The sequence below is a fragment of the Uloborus diversus genome, chromosome 4, assembly GCF_026930045.1.
Source record: "Uloborus diversus isolate 005 chromosome 4, Udiv.v.3.1, whole genome shotgun sequence".
Taxonomy (NCBI): Eukaryota; Metazoa; Arthropoda; class Arachnida; order Araneae; family Uloboridae; genus Uloborus; species Uloborus diversus.
Genome location: NC_072734.1, coordinates 147,913,799 through 147,931,421, shown reverse-complemented (window position 1 = coordinate 147,931,421; position 17,623 = coordinate 147,913,799). Strand labels below are relative to the sequence as shown.

The 17,623-nt window shown below is 31.4% G+C and overlaps 1 protein-coding gene across 1 annotated transcript in view; it reads left to right on the top strand.

Moving 5' to 3' along the window:
- Positions 1-17,623, top strand: part of LOC129220910 (guanylate cyclase 32E-like) — a 126,739-nt gene that overhangs the window by 92,277 nt on the left and 16,839 nt on the right. Inside the window, 4 exon segments of the mRNA XM_054855344.1 lie at positions 9,466-9,615; positions 13,748-13,928; positions 15,538-15,678; positions 16,082-16,205. Coding sequence (XP_054711319.1) covers positions 9,466-9,615; positions 13,748-13,928; positions 15,538-15,678; positions 16,082-16,205 — 596 coding nt within the window.

Here is a 17,623-nt window from a genome sequence, read left to right as displayed (position 1 = left end):
GTGCTGAACCACTCATTCAAAATATTTGTTGGTAGACACAGCATCCCACACATGTGTTTTTCCTTTTCTTGAATAAAATACTACAACTTCTTATTGGGCCCTTAACAATCGTGGGTCAATGGCCAGCAGCCTAATTTGACAGTTTGGAAATTGACTTCTGCTTTATTTGTGTATTACAAAAGGAATAAAATTCCATGCTTTGTTTCTTATTTGATCTATGAATGTAACTTAAACCCTGCGAAAATGCTGATATCATTTTTGAGCTTAAGGCACCAAATTCTTACGAAATCAGTTCCAAATACCTGGGCACCAAAGTAACTCTTCACCTGGGTGATCTCTATCTTTACAGTAAGAAAAACAAACGTCATGAGAGGTGATTAATCCTGTTAATAAAAGGGAACTCCCTTTAAATACCAGAATTCAATGTGTGTACCGTTTGTGGTCATAGGATCAACTCGTGCACCGTTTAGATGTTGTTCGATCAACATATGGTGCTCAAACTGAACTCTGGTAATGAAAGGTCGGATGTATATTTTGGTTGCACATACGACAAATAAGAGTGTTTTTTGGTAAAACAATAATTCAATTACTTCATATAGGGAAGTTAAACTATGTGTTACGAGATCACATGCCAGAATTGATCATGCTATTTCTCTCAGAATTTCCTTATTTGTTTCCAAATCGTTTCTTAAGTCAAGAGATCCCATCTCCACCACGAGTGATGGCGCATTGTCCTCAAATATTACAATGCTTTCCTAAAGAACGAGAGTGCCTCTATGGGATAAAATGGTTTTCTAATGCACCTTCTAAAAACTTCAGTAGTATAGTCTGCATTAGGACCTCTCTTAGGGGTCAATTTATTTTTTAAATAAATCTTTTGTTTAAAATCGAACAGCTGTTTTTTCAAAGTAACTCGATAGTATGATAGAGGAAAAGATGAAAACATGGGCACCCTCTTTTGTTTTTTATTTAAAAATACTTTTAATTCGAAACATTCTAGAGTTTTGTCTTTCCTTAACAACTATGGCTAGTATCATATGTGCGAGAAGGGAGAACAATGATGGATATCAAAGAATTCAATTCAAAAACGGCGAATTACAAAAAGCTTTGAAAACAGCACCAGAAAAAAAAAAGTTTGTACCCTTCATTAAAGTCACCAAAAACAATCAAACCATACAAAATGTTAGAGAATTTTTTTATTACATTGAAAAACTATATTTACAGAAATCTCAAACATACCTGGAGCTTTAAGCCCCGTACAATCTAAGTGTGACCACATTTGGCAGAATTAGACTGGTCCGAATGTGGGGCACCCATTTCACCCACACCTCTTCCCGAGTGCCTTAAAGGAATTTTCCATCCCGAAAGATGCAAATTGCATCGCTTGAGAAACATTTTTGGTTGTTTAAAGAAATATGCGGTATAGTTGTGAGCAGTCTTAAAATGGGGGCCCATATTTACAGCAACTACTCTTAAGAAAAATAGCCATCCTCACGTGTTACGTAAAATCGTGCCTGACTAAAGGGTGCTTAAAAAAGTAGCTTAAGATCTTTGCTTATCGGATGTCGTTGTGAAATTGTATTTAATTAAACATAAGAAAATGACAAGAAAACGATTTCACATACCTCTAAAAGGTTTGCAGTCTAAAAAAATAAAACGTCAATTTTCACAAAAACTCAAACACTACTTGAAAGAATGTTTCCAACTGCTTTATTTTTCTTTGTAATTGTTTCATTTTCTAATTAGTATATTGCACTTAGTTTATGTCGTCAATATTTACAAGAGCATACAAACATTCAATTTTAGAATATCTAGGGTCCATCATGTCATTGCACAAATAACAATTACCGGTGTGTTCGACACTGAAAATTTAAACAAAATAAATAGAGAAAAAACAATTTAGAGAAATACAGAGCAATAAAAGTATTTGCATTGTAGCAAAAATAACGTGTAAGACCGATAAATAGCAATTATTTGGAAATTTGTTTTGCTATGTGTGCTATTTAAAACTTGATTTAAAGTTTTCAACATTCATAACAATGTCAAAAATGTTTATTATATTGGGATTACGGATAACAAAGATCATTAAAATTCTCATTAAAATGGTCATTAAAAGCATATCAATTTAACATTTGAGAATATTAGGTAAACTTTATAGGAAAGAAGCAAATGAGCCAAAATTTGCTTAATTATAAATGTAATTTATTTTATTTTTATATCTAAAGTTGGCATCTAATGAACAATATTCATAATAATAAGGGAAAAATATTTGCATTTGAGCTTTAGTATGTTGTGGTCGTCTCAAAACTTATTTATATGTATCTTATAAGTACTTGGATCCAAAGTGTCATAGCTTATGTAATCACCACTACAAAAGTCTGCTTTTCAGAAAAACCTAATCAAAGAGCAAAAAAAAAAAAAAAAATTCAAATAATTTTTAAAGTCTTGCTTACAAACATTTTATTTGTTAATAAATATATGTATATTTATTTTTTTTTCATCATTAAGATTTCTCCGGACATTTGCCAACAATTAAATTGAGTCAAAGAATTTCTCGAGGCAATCGTAAGCGAAAACATTTAAATGTCATTTAACTTTCATCGCTAGTTTAATTAAGCTGCATATCTCACACAAAAGATGACAAAAGTCAACCCTCTCTTAGTTATTGCCGCCAAATTGAATCAGTGCCAGAGTGTATTTATTTTTTTTAAATTATTATTGTTTTCCAAATTTAATCTAAATTGTAGCAATACTTTTAGATATTTAGCAGTAAAAATTAGCATAAAATTGCACCACCCCCATTAACGATATTGGCGGCAGAGTTAATTCAGCTGTTGCACTCTGTGAGGTCTTCCTAAGGCACCAATTTTTGGTTTAATACATTTATTATTTCTTGAGATATGGCAGTCAAGAGCAACAACAAGCTGCATTTAAAGCTCAACCCTTTGAGATAATGACACTAAAATTAAATCAGCTCCTGTACCCTCTTCATGCCCATATCTGCACCTCAGAGTCAGATTGACAAAAGTCAAAAATTGCGATTTTCCGTTAATTAGTGCGTTGAACTCGTATGTGGAATACTAGTCCGCTTTGCGTCATGGGAACGCAATCTAATACAAAAATTCGTTTTAATAACTTACAGGTGGTAAAATAAGTGCGAGTTCAATCCTTTAAATGCACCAAGTGACTAAAATTATGATTATGTGATCTACGTTAGTCTTCCTGTGAGAAACAGGTGTATGGATCTATTTTTATTTGCGTCCGTTACATCACAATATATAGAAGTCCCGCATAACGGAGAAAATGCTCGATTGTTCAACTCTTCTTGGAAGAATTCGTTCCATAAACTAAAGGACATCGATTCAGATAAGGGCACATGTGCGTTCCAAATAAGTTTGATTACACACAGTAATTTTTGCGCGAAAGCACCCGCAAAAGATAGAACATTCGTGCACAAACGTACAGACATGAATGTTTCAAAGAAGATTAAAATTTGCCCAACACTCCTAAAAACATGAAATTCCGTATAGCAATTTCACGAATCCAATACTTTCTTCGGTATAATAAGTATCGAAGAAAGTAAACAGAAAGATATAGTAGCACAAAAAAAAAGATAAGTCCTAAAATTAGAAAAATGGTTAAGAAATACAGTGTGTCCGAAAAGTACTTGACCCATTTTAAAAAATCACATAAAAGCAAAAAATAAAAACAGTATGATAATGCAGTTTCCACCAAATAGATCGTAGGTTCACTAATGCTTTATGACTTTGTAAAAAAAAAAAAAAAAAAAAAAAAAAAAGAAAAAAAAATAAATAAATTGTCTTTAAAGGAAACCGTCACAGCCAGCATGAACTACGGAACAATTTGTGCTACATGGGATATTTGTCCTTACGCAGTTTGATAGAAATTAACAAAAAGAAAAAAAAAAAACAAACAAACAAACATGAACCTTTGAAGTAATGTTGTGAACATTTGAAAAACTTGAGTATTGTTAAAATATGGTGTTCGAGCAGCAAACGCGTACTCTTTGAAAATATACTATGAAGGGTAATGATTTCTGTTTAATAGAAGAATTAAACTCCTCATATTATGTTTGAGTTTCTTATTGTGAATGATTCTCATATTTTTTTTCTTTTCTTTTTTTTTCTCGGTATTATAAAAATTGGTGAGCCTGTGAAGTATTATGGCATAAACCGCATATTCATGCAAGAATTTGTTAGTTTTTCTATGAATTTTGGAAATGCCTCACACACTTTTCAGACACCTTGTATAATAGTTCCATAAACAACTGAAAGTAAAAGCTGGAAAGGGAATTTATTAGATAAGGTTAATGTGTATCTGTAGCTCTTTCTGACTGTTTATTCCTTTAATTGTTAAGGGAAGAATTCTATTTACCAAAAACATTTTCGGTTCAAAATAATAACTCATCAAGTTGAATTCAATCATATGATTCAATTTTCTTTTGTATGTCTTATGAATTTCTCGTTCAAACATTTTGTATGGCAGAGTTAATAGCCTCTGGGATTTTGAGGATTGAAATGTGTTGCAGTCTGCTAAGTGTCAAGTTCAAAAAGCTTTTGCTGAGCAAATCCTGGACTGTCTGGGACTTTCCGGGAGGACATATACTTTCGTTCTATTATCGTTCTTGACTTTCTCTAGGTTAACGGTATCAAGTGTTCTGTCTGACTTTGTCAGTTACTTGGAGGATAAGTGAGAACAGTAACACTTTTCAGTATTCTGGTAGAAGCTAAAATTACTAGTAGCATAAAAACATAACATTAATGCTAGTGAGAATAATATTGTATCTAAATATTATATGGTGGCCTTAATGAAGAAGTCTTTATGGAATAAATTCACTTTGGCTAAAATTTACGATAATGGAAACTCCACTCTCTGAAGCACACACATCTCATTTTGCTAAAGTTTTTTCCCCTATTTTCTGACGAGTTTTTACTGAATCTTAGTCTTACCTCCATATATGCATAAGTGCAGTTTTTTCCATTCTCTTTTAATGATCTTGTCTGTTTTAAGTAAAAGTTGTTTAAATAACCGAAAGGTACTTCTGGGTTTCTTTGAAGGGTCCTTAAAATGATGCGTAAATATTCTATTAGTGTATTTATGTTTAGGTATCTATAAGTATAATTAAACTTATCGTTAACTAAGCACTCTTTTTGCAGTATTTGTGTTGTATTTTTTAGTTACTTGTATTAAAGTATCGTAAATGTTTGTTTCGAAAACTCTTTTGGATACTGAAATATATAACTTTCAGGCGCTTAGCATCAAAGCTAGGTCTTTCCCTTAATGTTCAATTTGTTTTTCGTAGTTTTATAATTCTTGGTGGATTGGACATGTGTCAAAAATCGGCTTTATTGAAATGCAGCTTTTCCCACAAATGTGTTTCGTCTCTCCTGTAAAATCAAAGTAAAAGGAAACGGATTGACATGGTGTTGATATTAAAAATAGTTCTTTTTTGGAATGCTATGTATTTATTTATTTTTTGCTTATCTTTAAAGGTTTGAAACCATCTCTCATCCTATCGTCCCACATTTTCAGCTGAAAGTTATATACACATTTTTTAAGTTTTTAACTCATCTGCATTATTTAAAACGTCTGTATTATTTATTTAGAATTGGGTTGTATGGTGTCTATACAGCTACTGTAGTAATTTTTCGCCAAAAATGACTTTCAAGAGTCAAGGTAAAATTATTTAATTAACAAGATGTAAGTATTAAGATTTAACAACATATTTTTATGCCCATTTTTCGCCATACAAATAGTCAAATTCCTTTATTAAATGCTGAGTTTCAAAAAAGAAAAAAATATATACCTTCTTTTAAATCACTTCAGAATAAAATCAATGAACACCAAAAACCTGGAAAATCTTATTCTGAATTCGAATTCGAAATAAAATGTCTAAAGATTTTTTCCCATTGTTAATTTAAAAAGTTCAGTAGATAAGAATGACATTTAAATTTTAATTAGTTTGGAATATGGTTGGATTACATTTATCCCAAGTGGGACCATAATCTTAAACTTTAAATAACATGCAAACATAAAAATTTAAAGGTTTATTGATTGTTATAATTATTGTTGGTAAATATGTTCAATTTTTCGTTACGTAAATAAGTAAATTAGCGACAGTACAGTCTTGCAGCCAACTGTTTAGTAACGAATAGTCTTAAGTATGGGTTTATATTTTGCATCTTGTTCTGCGAAATAACTTATTGATGATAAGTGAAATAGGATCAATGATGTCATTTAAATTTGAAAGTTTTATGAACTATATTGTTGATTGAAAAGGACTTGTGAATTGAAGTAAAAGAGCTTCTTAATGTATTTTTTTTTCCTTTTTGGGAATGATCCAAGAGAACTTTGATGTTTCTTGTATCGATTAAGTTTTGCAATTTCAACTTTAGTGGATACTAGCAAATTCGGCTCATATTCGAGTGTTGTGTTATGTTTTTAACCGTAACTGGTGATTTTTTTTATTACGTAAGAGGTGAAGTGGGGTGGTTGTACCCAGGGGCGTACTAATGAAATATGTTTTTAGCATCCCAACCCCCTCGAAAGCTTTCAAAAGCAACCCAAAAAGTGATTTTCGTCATTTTTTGCTTCATTTCTTGCTGAGAAAAATGTTATTACTATTTCATTTTTTGGATTTCTTTCCTTTTTAAAAAAAAAATTTCATCTGAAAAATGAAGTCTATGTTATTGAAAAATTGCACAAACTCAGTGCTATATTTAACATACTTAATTACTATCAAAAAATATAAATACTAAGAATAATTACTTCAAATACGCTGATATGAGTACACGCATCTGTTTCTTTGGAAATGGAATATATAAATAAAGTCAAACTTTAATTGATTACATAGATTTAACGAAAAACTTTTCATAAACACTTCCCGATAAATAAGTCTAGTTACGGCGTGGTTGTACGCTCAACGTTATATTTCTTGTATACTAAACAAAGCTTATCAAACCAGAAGGACAAGTTTCAATGATTTTTGCATCATTTAATTGTGTAAATATAACTAAAACAATAACGTAATTGACATAGATATATGCATATCAATGCATGTACATAAACATTATATAATACTAAAATGCAAAAGTGCAATTCTTCTGGTGTGTAACCCTTACCAGTGAAAGGGTTGAATTAGTCTTTAAGATTTTATTCATTTCCCATCAACTGGTTTTTCATATATTGAGTGAATAAATAAAACTATATTAGGTTTGTTCAAAACAATCAGAAATAAATACAACTCTACAATAAATCGATTTAAAAAGCCTTCAAAAACCACCCTTTTACATTTCAGCAAAATCTTCAAGACATTCAGTTTTCCTTTCTAGTGAATATCTAGGTCGTAATTGTTGAATTATTAAAAGCCTACCTGACAAATCCGTAGCATCTTCAATAAGTTACAGCCAGGTACTTTCGTCTAGAACATAATAATAGGACAAGAAATGACTCGTACACGTTTAGTTTTCAAAGGAAGTTCAAAGCCTTTTTACTCTATTTTATGCAAAGTAAGAATGATGAAATGCAGTAGCTTGCTCAAATAATTTATGAACTGGATGTTTGAGCATGTTACCTCTGCAAACAAACCTCTATCCTGTCAAAGAATCAGTTTTGGAGCTCAATCCGTCCAGAACTTTCGAGTAAATATTTGATACTCGCTGCTGCGTGCTTTAAAGTTTCAACAGTGACTTCATTACCAATCAGTGTAAGTATTCAGTGGTAGTTCTTTGGAGACCAAATCAACCGTTATAGCATTTATAGTAGTTTTTTATTCCGTTTTCGTGAGAGTCCTGTTTGGTATGAAGTATTTCCCTTTTAAATAGAAGTCATTTTTAAAGGGCTTGTTTAAAGCGGTGAATGTTTTATTTTTTCTCTAATAAGTTAACTTATCTCTGGAATGCTTGAGTATAGTGGGTTAAAAAAACTTCCCGCTTCATGTAATAAAATTTTATGTATAGCATGACCACAGGGGGAGGGAGGAAACTCGAAGCGGAAACGGATTGATTTATTTTGTAATTGGTCAGATCAGCAAGAACGCGCGACTCTACTACCAACGCGTTCTCGCTGATTCGACTTATAATAAATTGAAATGGTCAGCGCATGTCTCGTGTTTAAGTTTTACCAAATCGTTGGAATTTGTCACTTTAATTCCGGAAAATGGAATATTCCGCTTATTAGAATTATTGTTCGTGGCAAATTGGTTATTACATTAAGCAGGCTCGACTGTCCTTAATGTTGACAATTTTGCAATATGTCACTTCAACATTTCATCTTGTAGTAGAGCTGATGGATTTTTTCACTTTCGATAAACACTGTTGAAAAAAAAATCATGTTTTGTTTTCCGCAATTTGCTGCGTAAACTATTTTTCAATTATTAATATCAATGAATTAGTTTAAAGCTGAAACTATTGTCACAGCACGCATGCAATGCTCTATATTTCAATAATAACTAATGTGCAGCTTCTAAGTCGTGCTTTAAAAATGCTGCTTTGTAAATATAGTGGGGGCAGTTTTCTGCGGTCCAGGGGTGATAGTGGACTTAAGAAAAAATTTATGAAGTCTATGTGAAATTTTTGAAAAACACGAATGAGCTTGACTGCCTTCCTCGTAAAAACTCTTTAAATGTGCATACAAAAACCATTGGGAAAAAACACAAAATTGGATCACAAAAACCCCTGTGGGAGGGTAAGAGTAAACCTGTTTTAGATAAAAACGATTGAAATAAATTTTGAAAATGACTATTAAACAGTAATAATATAATAGAATGGCATATAAATTGTCTGCGAAAATGCACTCTTTGGATTGTGCAGCTATGAAAGCACAGTCGAAAATAGTTTAAATAAAACCTTAATATAATCCATGTCCATTAATATTGCAATTCTTAACTTTGAACATTCTGCTTACACAACTTCCACTGCTTACACAAGCAACCCGTGTCTTTTAAATTACTATACCATCTTTTAATGCTCTTTGAGTCAGGAGGTTCAACACCAGGTATTCTCGATGAAAATCACGATGAACCGTAGTTACTTGGACTTGCACTTCACGAAACGTAGAACACAATACAATTTGTGACGTAGCAGTCGCCATTTTCAAACACATAAATGACGCGGACACGGAGAGAAAGTGCTACCTGTCAGCAACTCCGTCAATCCCGACATTTTCCCCATTATAATGATGCCTTTATTTAATAAAACGGTATAAAATCTGAAAATTTATGATTTTTTGAAACCGGGTCATTCTTTTTGAAACTCCGGTTACAGCAGATTTTTATGTGCCTACCTCAAAGTCTCACTGCACAGTGCACACCATGCCCTGTCCCACTGTGCCCTAGAAGTGCGCACAACGGGCAGCATTTCTATATTAGAAAATAAGGTGAACTAAGTTGTTCTACTTCCCGATCATCATTTCACAATAAACTAGATTTTCATTTCTCAACTTCAGAATTGTTATGGCGAGCACCTGAACTACTGCGAGAACCAAATGCTCCTCCTTGTGGAACACAAAAGGGAGATGTTTATTCTTTTGGTATCATTCTCTACGAAATAACATTTCGCTCTGGGCCCTATGGATTGAAGGAGAAAACTCCCTCTGGTAAGTCATCAAATTCTCATTTTAAATATGTGTCCTCATTTTCTCTAAATAATGCGATCGATACATGATTTTAGACATACATTTAAAGTTAGAGCTGTCAATTAGCATAAGAGATGTTTTCCAGTGCATTACGTTAAGGTTGCTTGAATTTCGTATAGATTTTACAATAAAGTACTAGTTGAAATTTTAAAAGAAACAAAACACGAAAAAAGAAATGGAAATCGTAGCTAAGATGTAGTAGTTTTAGCTAAATGAATGAAAATTGTATGGTATAAAACTAAAATAATACACATGATTTGCAAAAAAAGAGTTTAAAAATCAAAAAGGTTCTCTAAGAGAACTTTGTAGCAATTGACTGTCTTTTTGTACTGGTCTTCGTCTGCTTCTAGTTCTTCCAATTTTTACATCAAAGTTATGTGCATGTACAAATTGTGTGTTTTGTAAAACATAAATAGGACTAATACAAAAAGAAATTGTCCCAAATTTTTAGGACTATGTAAGGAAAAAAAGGAACCTTGTTACTTATAAGAAATCAAAAACAACATTCAAAAGTTCTAGTACGATACGTGTCCAATGTCAGCTTCTCCAGAAATGTTAAAAATACTGAGGATTTTCAATTACTCATCTCAACGATTTTTCCACCATGTTTATTTAAACACGCGAAAAGGTCACATATGAAGTGGGGGAAGGTGGGGGAAAGTGATATAGTTAAGATAACTTATTTTCTTCCAAATCATCATGTTGGACATTTATTCTGAAAATATGTACACGAAGAAAGAGCAATATGTTTTTCATAAAACTTGCATTTAAACATTTTTTTTTTGTTTCCAGCAGTAAATTTGTACCTCCAAAACAAGTGGAATATTTTACTTATTTTTTTATGTGGCAAAAAGAAAAATAAAATATTTTTCGAATGAAATGATTGTTAACGATATATTTCATATATTAAATGAGTAAATAAAATAATTAATGAGTACATGAAAAGGAAATGAAATACCTATATAAATGAGTTAATAAATTAGAAAAAGTGATTTAGTTAGTTAAATATAAAGGAATAAAATGATTGTATTAAAAAAATAAGTGAATGAATGAATAAATAAGTGAATTAATAAGTGAAGGAATGTAAATGAAATAATTAATTAGGAAAATATTACATAAGTGTTTTGATGAAAGATTGAATACGCACTGTGCTCTAGCCACTTTGCCCCGCATGCACTTGACTAATTGTACAATGCGTTTAAAATACAAATGAGTTTAATATCAAGCAAATGAATACTTCACTGAATATTAGTAGGCCTCAATTAATATTTAAAATGTTAATAACAATAACTTTGTCATTTAATAATAACAAACATATATTTGACGTAAAACAATATGAGCATCTTTTTTGAAAATTGCTTTTATTATCATATTCTTTGTGTTTCAGAGATATTTTTTCTTGACTGGAATCGACTGCGTGTTACTACTACATAGTTAAAATACTACAAAATAGGTGGCGCTAAAGTCAGAGTAAATATTTCACCATTCCACTCTACCCTACGTTCCCCTTCTTTGCCTTGTGACTCTTGGTAAAAAATTCCTTTTCATTAATAAATATTTTTTCCTTAAATACCACCAGCAATGAAAAGTTGTACCACCTTGGTCCTAGGATAAAATCAAGTGATTTAAGTTTTTCCAGAAGAATAAAAACGATTGTGTAACACATTTAAATGGATATATGTTAATACAGTCGGATCCCCCACTACAACGCGATCCGACTTTCGTGAAATGGCTATAACGCGAAATTTCATGAGTAATGAATTTTTTATTCTAGAGACAAATTTCTTGCCTGCAACATGATTTTTTTTTGGAAAGAAGCGGCGAAGCGTTAGAATGGGCTTGGCTGATAATAAATATTTGCTTTATGAATGAACTTATATTCCTTTAGCATCACTGAAAGCGGAGGTTCATACACTGTATTGGTCTAAACAACGCTTTGCTTTAGTTAATACAAATAACGATTTTTTTTCCTTTTCATTATACATTTGAACTTTGATAAAATAGAATGACTCTCAAACGCGCTTTTTCATCTAAAGTTTACGAAAGGAGAAATAAAGAGAGAAAGTTTCTGACCATAAAAGAAAGTGTCAAGATTCTCGATATGCTTGAATAATTAAAAAGTGGCTCGAAGGTAGCACGGCAATTAGGTATGGGTAAATCTTCGATACGTACAATTAAAATTCAAGAAAAAGAAAATCCGTAAACGTTCAGAACTTAGTTTTAATACTGAAGCTCGCAAAGCAGTGTCTAAGCAAAATGCAAACTTCATGAAAATGGAAAATGCTCTTTCATTCTGGATTAAAGGGGCCAGAAAGAGAGGTGTTACTACAGTGCATAAACCATCATCTTCATCATTTTAAAAATTATTATTAAGTTTACGATATCTACTGGTCAGTGGTATTATAATGCAGTAATGTACTTAATGTAAGTACAGTACCGTTTTAATACATGTCTCTCATTGATCATTGATTTTGTGCTTCATAACACTAATTTAAAGAAACGCTTTTTCTGAAATGCAGTAAAAAGTCAGTTCTTTATAAAATAAACTGTAATATATAGTTAAGAAATGGTTTTAATCAATTTGAGGGGTGTTAACACATGTCTGAAATTTTTGGGCATGCTTATAAAATATTTTTAAACATGCGTTGTTCCACAACGCGAAATTTCAACTTGCGAGAGGGGTCTTGGAACGCATCCCTCGCGTAAGTCGGGATCCGACTGTAATAATGTTAAATTAACAAAAATGGCCCTTTTAAAACGTTTTGTGCAAAATATGTTTGTTATTATAAAGTGTTTTTTAATATTTACGGGTCAAGTTTTTCTCACATTTTTCGTCAGGTTTTATTTTTAAACTTTTTTTTATTTTCTTACTTTAAATTTATTATGGTTTCAAAAATGTACAACACAGCTGCACCACTTTGGTGTGAATCTAAAATTCTTGAAAAAGTTCCGATATTTAATTAATAAATCACATGTGTTTGCTTACATGGTTGCTATGGGGTTGCAGGGTGCTATTTTTTGAATGCGGAACTGTAGGGACTTTCGTGTCTTATAATATTTTTGCTAGTTTTAAAAGATATAAATGCGACCTCATTTGATCTACTCTCATAACTTTAAAAAAAAATGTCCTCTGATACAAATACACTTTTTTACAAAAATTTTCCAAATAGTTTGATAATTTTATAAACATTTTGTGAATGTGTTTAGTGAGGTAGGGTAGACCGACCAATGAATGATTATTTCTGCACAATTTCATGTTCAAAAGCTTCTTACATTGTTAAAATTGTATCATTTGATCCATGGCAAAGAAAACATTTTACTTGATATCTATCTCTATCTTTCTGCTTTCTCTCCCTCACATTTCTTTATATTTCTGCACGATTCATAGTTTACGAGAAAAATACGAAAAACGAAAAGTACGACGTCACTGATGGTGCAAAGAAAAAACACTTCATGGACATATCAACAACAGTATTTGCATATTTTTTTCAAACGATAATGTTTGAAACGTCATTACACGTGTTTGTTGTTATACGTAATGTTCGTACAGTGGTGTTGATATGTTACATAAAGTGTTTTTTCTTGTGCCGCCACTGAGAGACGTCATACTTTGTTTTTCGTATTTTTCCCGTAAAATATTGGATCGTACAATATAGCTCAATATAGCTTCCTTGGGCAGTTTTTATATACTCCCAACGAGGAATCTAGCAGTGCAGAGTTTATGCGGCCATGTTTGGACACCCTGTGCACACACACACACACACACACACACACACACACATATATATATATATATATATATATATATATATATATGTGTGTGTGTGTGTGTGTGTGTGTGTCCAGTATCTTGGAGGATTAAAATGAAAAGAAGTACATCAGCCTGTAAATGGACACAACCAAACAGTCAAACAATGAACAAACACAGCATTTTCTAGCCTTTTTTTATAAGTAGTTACTACTAGTCATTCTGTAACAAAAACCGTTAAAATCTTATTTTTGTGATTTGCGTGCTGCTTATTCACTGGTTGGTCTACCAAAATCATTTGAAGCATTCTTCGATTTAGTTTTATTGTTGTACTCAAAAATATAGAAGTCATCAAGTCAGTGATGCGTCGTGACCAATGTCCTCCGTTTCGACCTCGCGTTTCGAAGTCAGAGGATTGCTTTGACTGTGTTGTGGATTGTATGCAAGAATGCTGGTCAGAAGAGCCTGAAGAGAGGCCCGATTTCAAAACGATCCGTACAAAGCTCAGGCCCATGAAGAAAGGAATGTAAGTTTTTCATTTCTTTGATTGTGTGTTGTGTGATTTATGTCTAAAATATGTTTCCATTGCTGTTTCTATTTAGCAATAGGAACTATAGTACTTCCATCAAAGTACCATTTTTAAAAGCTATTACATCAGGAAAAAATGATATAATAGATAATCTTAGAAATTTCCTCTAAAATGCAATTTATTTAAGCAAGGGAAAAATGCATTCCATTAGAAGAAACATAAACCCAAAATTCCAAGGCAAGAAACTGAAATGTTCGTACTTCATTTCTTGCATTATGTCTAAACTATGTATCCATTACGCTTACAATTGAACAATGATAGGTAAAGCTTCACCATCGAAGTAAAAGCTTAATTGTATGTTACAGCAAGATATATTAAATATCAGGAATAATCATAGAATTCCATAACTGCTCCTTTTTTACATCAGGGTGAAATTTTATTTCATAAGTAGAAAATTTAGAAAGAAATTTGAAATTTTAGAACCTACATTAACTGAGAAAATGCGATAAAAATTTAATTCATAACAACACAACTCCACTTCATCCGTAAGCTAAATTAGCTGCACAGAAAAAATGGCTCCAAATTTACAGTCTGTACTTTCTTTGTTTCCTTTTTATTTAAATTTCACTAACAGCAACTATTACTATTACTTTAGCTGAGACATATTCAAAAACGTATTGGGTATGGTTTTCTACGAACACCAGTGGTTCTCCATAGTTTAAATAGCACTAATTTTGGTTACCTATTGATTATTTATCGGCAAATTCCAGTAAATCATTAAAAATTACTTTCATGCAGAGCACCCAGATTAGGTAATTTCCATACGACTTCATTTGGGTGTCCGCAGTTATTATGATATTTATTGCAACATGATTTTGCGCCAAACTTACCTATGTGGTAAAAGGTTTTAAGTCATTACAATTTTTTTAACAGCTTAGAGTTTATTTACACGCACGCTATACGGATAAGATTAATATATAATTATAGCTACACAGTAGGCGACAAAAACAAAATATTGTATAAGATAATAAACTTTATATTTTTATTGGAATTTCTTTCTTCAAAATATCATTCTACTTAATGCCTGCTCTAAGAATTGCATCCACTTAAAATGTAAGCACTGAGTCAAAATGGTACACAAAAAGGAGTAGTAACAGTTTTTTATTTAAATAAAATTACATGACTTTCCATACAAGTTCTAAATATAGTGCCTGTCACCAATCCGATCCAAACCTCCGTATGGTAAAACTTAATCCTGTAGGCTAAAAGTTCAAGTGAGTTGGAGAACATTATATTTGGCCACATTTCAATAGAGTTAGAATGATAGTGGAATAAGTTCAAATATTTTTCTAAATTCCGCTTTAGAACCTTTTTTTAATTGCCTCAATTGCTGAAAAATATACTGAAACATAATATCCAGTTAGAAAACACGAATAACGAATATTGTTTACTAATCGAAATTGCTTTTTTAGTGAGAATAGCAGTGGTCTAACTCAGATTCCAGACCACTAATTGGAGACGAAGAAAGAATTTTCTGCTACCGAGAGCACCATTCACGCATAAATGTTTTGCATGCAACCTAAAACCTTTGTTAAATTGTTTTTAGGAAACCTAATATATTCGACAATATGCTGGCTATGATGGAAAAGTATGCAAATAACTTAGAAGCTCTTGTAGATGAAAGAACTGATCTTCTGATTGAAGAGAAGAAAAAAACAGATGCTTTACTGTACGAAATGCTTCCCAAGTAAGAAGTCTAGTTTCTATGTTTTAGTTATAAAAGTACATTAGTTTGTAAGAAACCAAAGATATAATTAATAAAAGTACCAAGTATAACAAATATGTATAAATACGTTAGTGAAGAAAAGGCTTATTATTTCATTTTACATTGTTTATAAAAAGGGCATAAAAATCAAATTTTGGAGCATGAAAGTGTTTCAATAACAATGAAAAAGAGTTCAATATTTGTTCATAAAGAAATTATTTTTATTAAAACCTTTTGGCAGTAGCATTAATCTTTAAAATGATAGCTTATCTTTATTTTAAGATGCAATTGATCAGTTGATGCCCTTATCACAATGATCTACCGTCAGTTCTTTTATGCTAATATATATATATATATATATATATATATATATTCTTCTTTGCAGATATGTAGCAGACCAGTTAAAGAAAGGGAACAAAGTTGAAGCCGAATCATTCGACTGCGTGACAATTTATTTTAGCGATATCGTTGGTTTCACAACGATGTCTGCACAAAGTAGTCCCCTTCAGGTAATGTAGCTATAGTTTAAAAATGATAACTTTGTAGAAGAAACAATTCATTTTATGCAGTGTAACATTGCATTGTACAGATTAATTAAAAATAAGTCGATAAATATGAAATTATCAATTCAAAGTAGTTAGACATTGAGAAATATGAGAAGAGTTTTGGCATTGGTAAACTGCGTACATGTGCTTTGTTACTTTGCTTAGCCCATTCATTCATCAGCCACTTCCCAGATTTTATATTAAGTATTTTTTGCAACAGAAAACTGACTGGTTTGGCGTGGTAGGTCAAGTTAAAGTTTGTTATAGCGGTACAATGCTATTTTCACCGTACTCTAAGAGAAGATGCGACTAAAAAACAAAACCATTTTTTACTGTAAAATCAACATTTAATTGCACTAATTTCAGTCCATAAGCTCACTTATTTGGCAATGAAAAAGGGGTTACTTGTAGCTCCGAAGCATGTGTCTGAAGAAGTTGGCAATTTGTGCAATTAAAGGTTTTTATTTATTTTTAACTTTGCAAGCGCAAAATTGTTTACCCAATTTTAATTTTATTGTTCATTGGTTTAAGAGAACCAGAAACCTGAATAAATCCGAGATCACTTAATTCTTATAAGTAGTCAAAGGTGTACTTTGCTTTTTGCGCCACCTACCTAGTAATGCATTAACTATGTAGTAATACCTGTAGTCTATTCTCGTCAAGAAAAAATTACCTCTAAAAATCAAAGAATATGATCCTGCAATCAATTTTAAAAATTGATACTCATATTGTTATATTTTGCTTTAAATCAAAGGTTATTTTTGTTATTATTAATTGATAAAGTTATTTTTATTAATATTTTAAGTATTAATTGAAACCTACTAATATACGGTGCAGTGTTTCTTTGTTTACTATTAAGCTTATTTGTATTTCAAATGCTTTGTACAGTTAGTCAAGTGCAAGCAGGACAAAGTGGATTGGGCAAAGTGGAATATAGTCGATTTCATTTACTTGATCAAACTTTTCTAAAATAATTTACGAATTGTTTGATTAGTTGTTCTTTCAATTAAAAAGTCCCTTAATTGTTCATTCATTCACTTATTTTTTTCTTCGTTCACTATTTTATTCATTCATTTAATTCTCGTGTATTAACTTATTTATTTATTCGTTATTTGATTCATTTACTCATTTATTCTATCAAAAATATCTATGAAATCGAATAGAAAATATTTCAATAAAACAATATTTTATTTTTCACTTTGCCCCATAAAAAAAGAAGGGTAGCAATTCAACCTTTTTTTAAAGGTACAAGTAAAAAAAATGTTTCAGTGGATGTTTTATTGTGAAATATTGTGTTTTTTTCTTTATGTACCGTAATTTTCCAAGTAAATTTCTAATTTGTTCATTTTTCGAAAAAAAAGTCATCTTAACTATTTAAATTT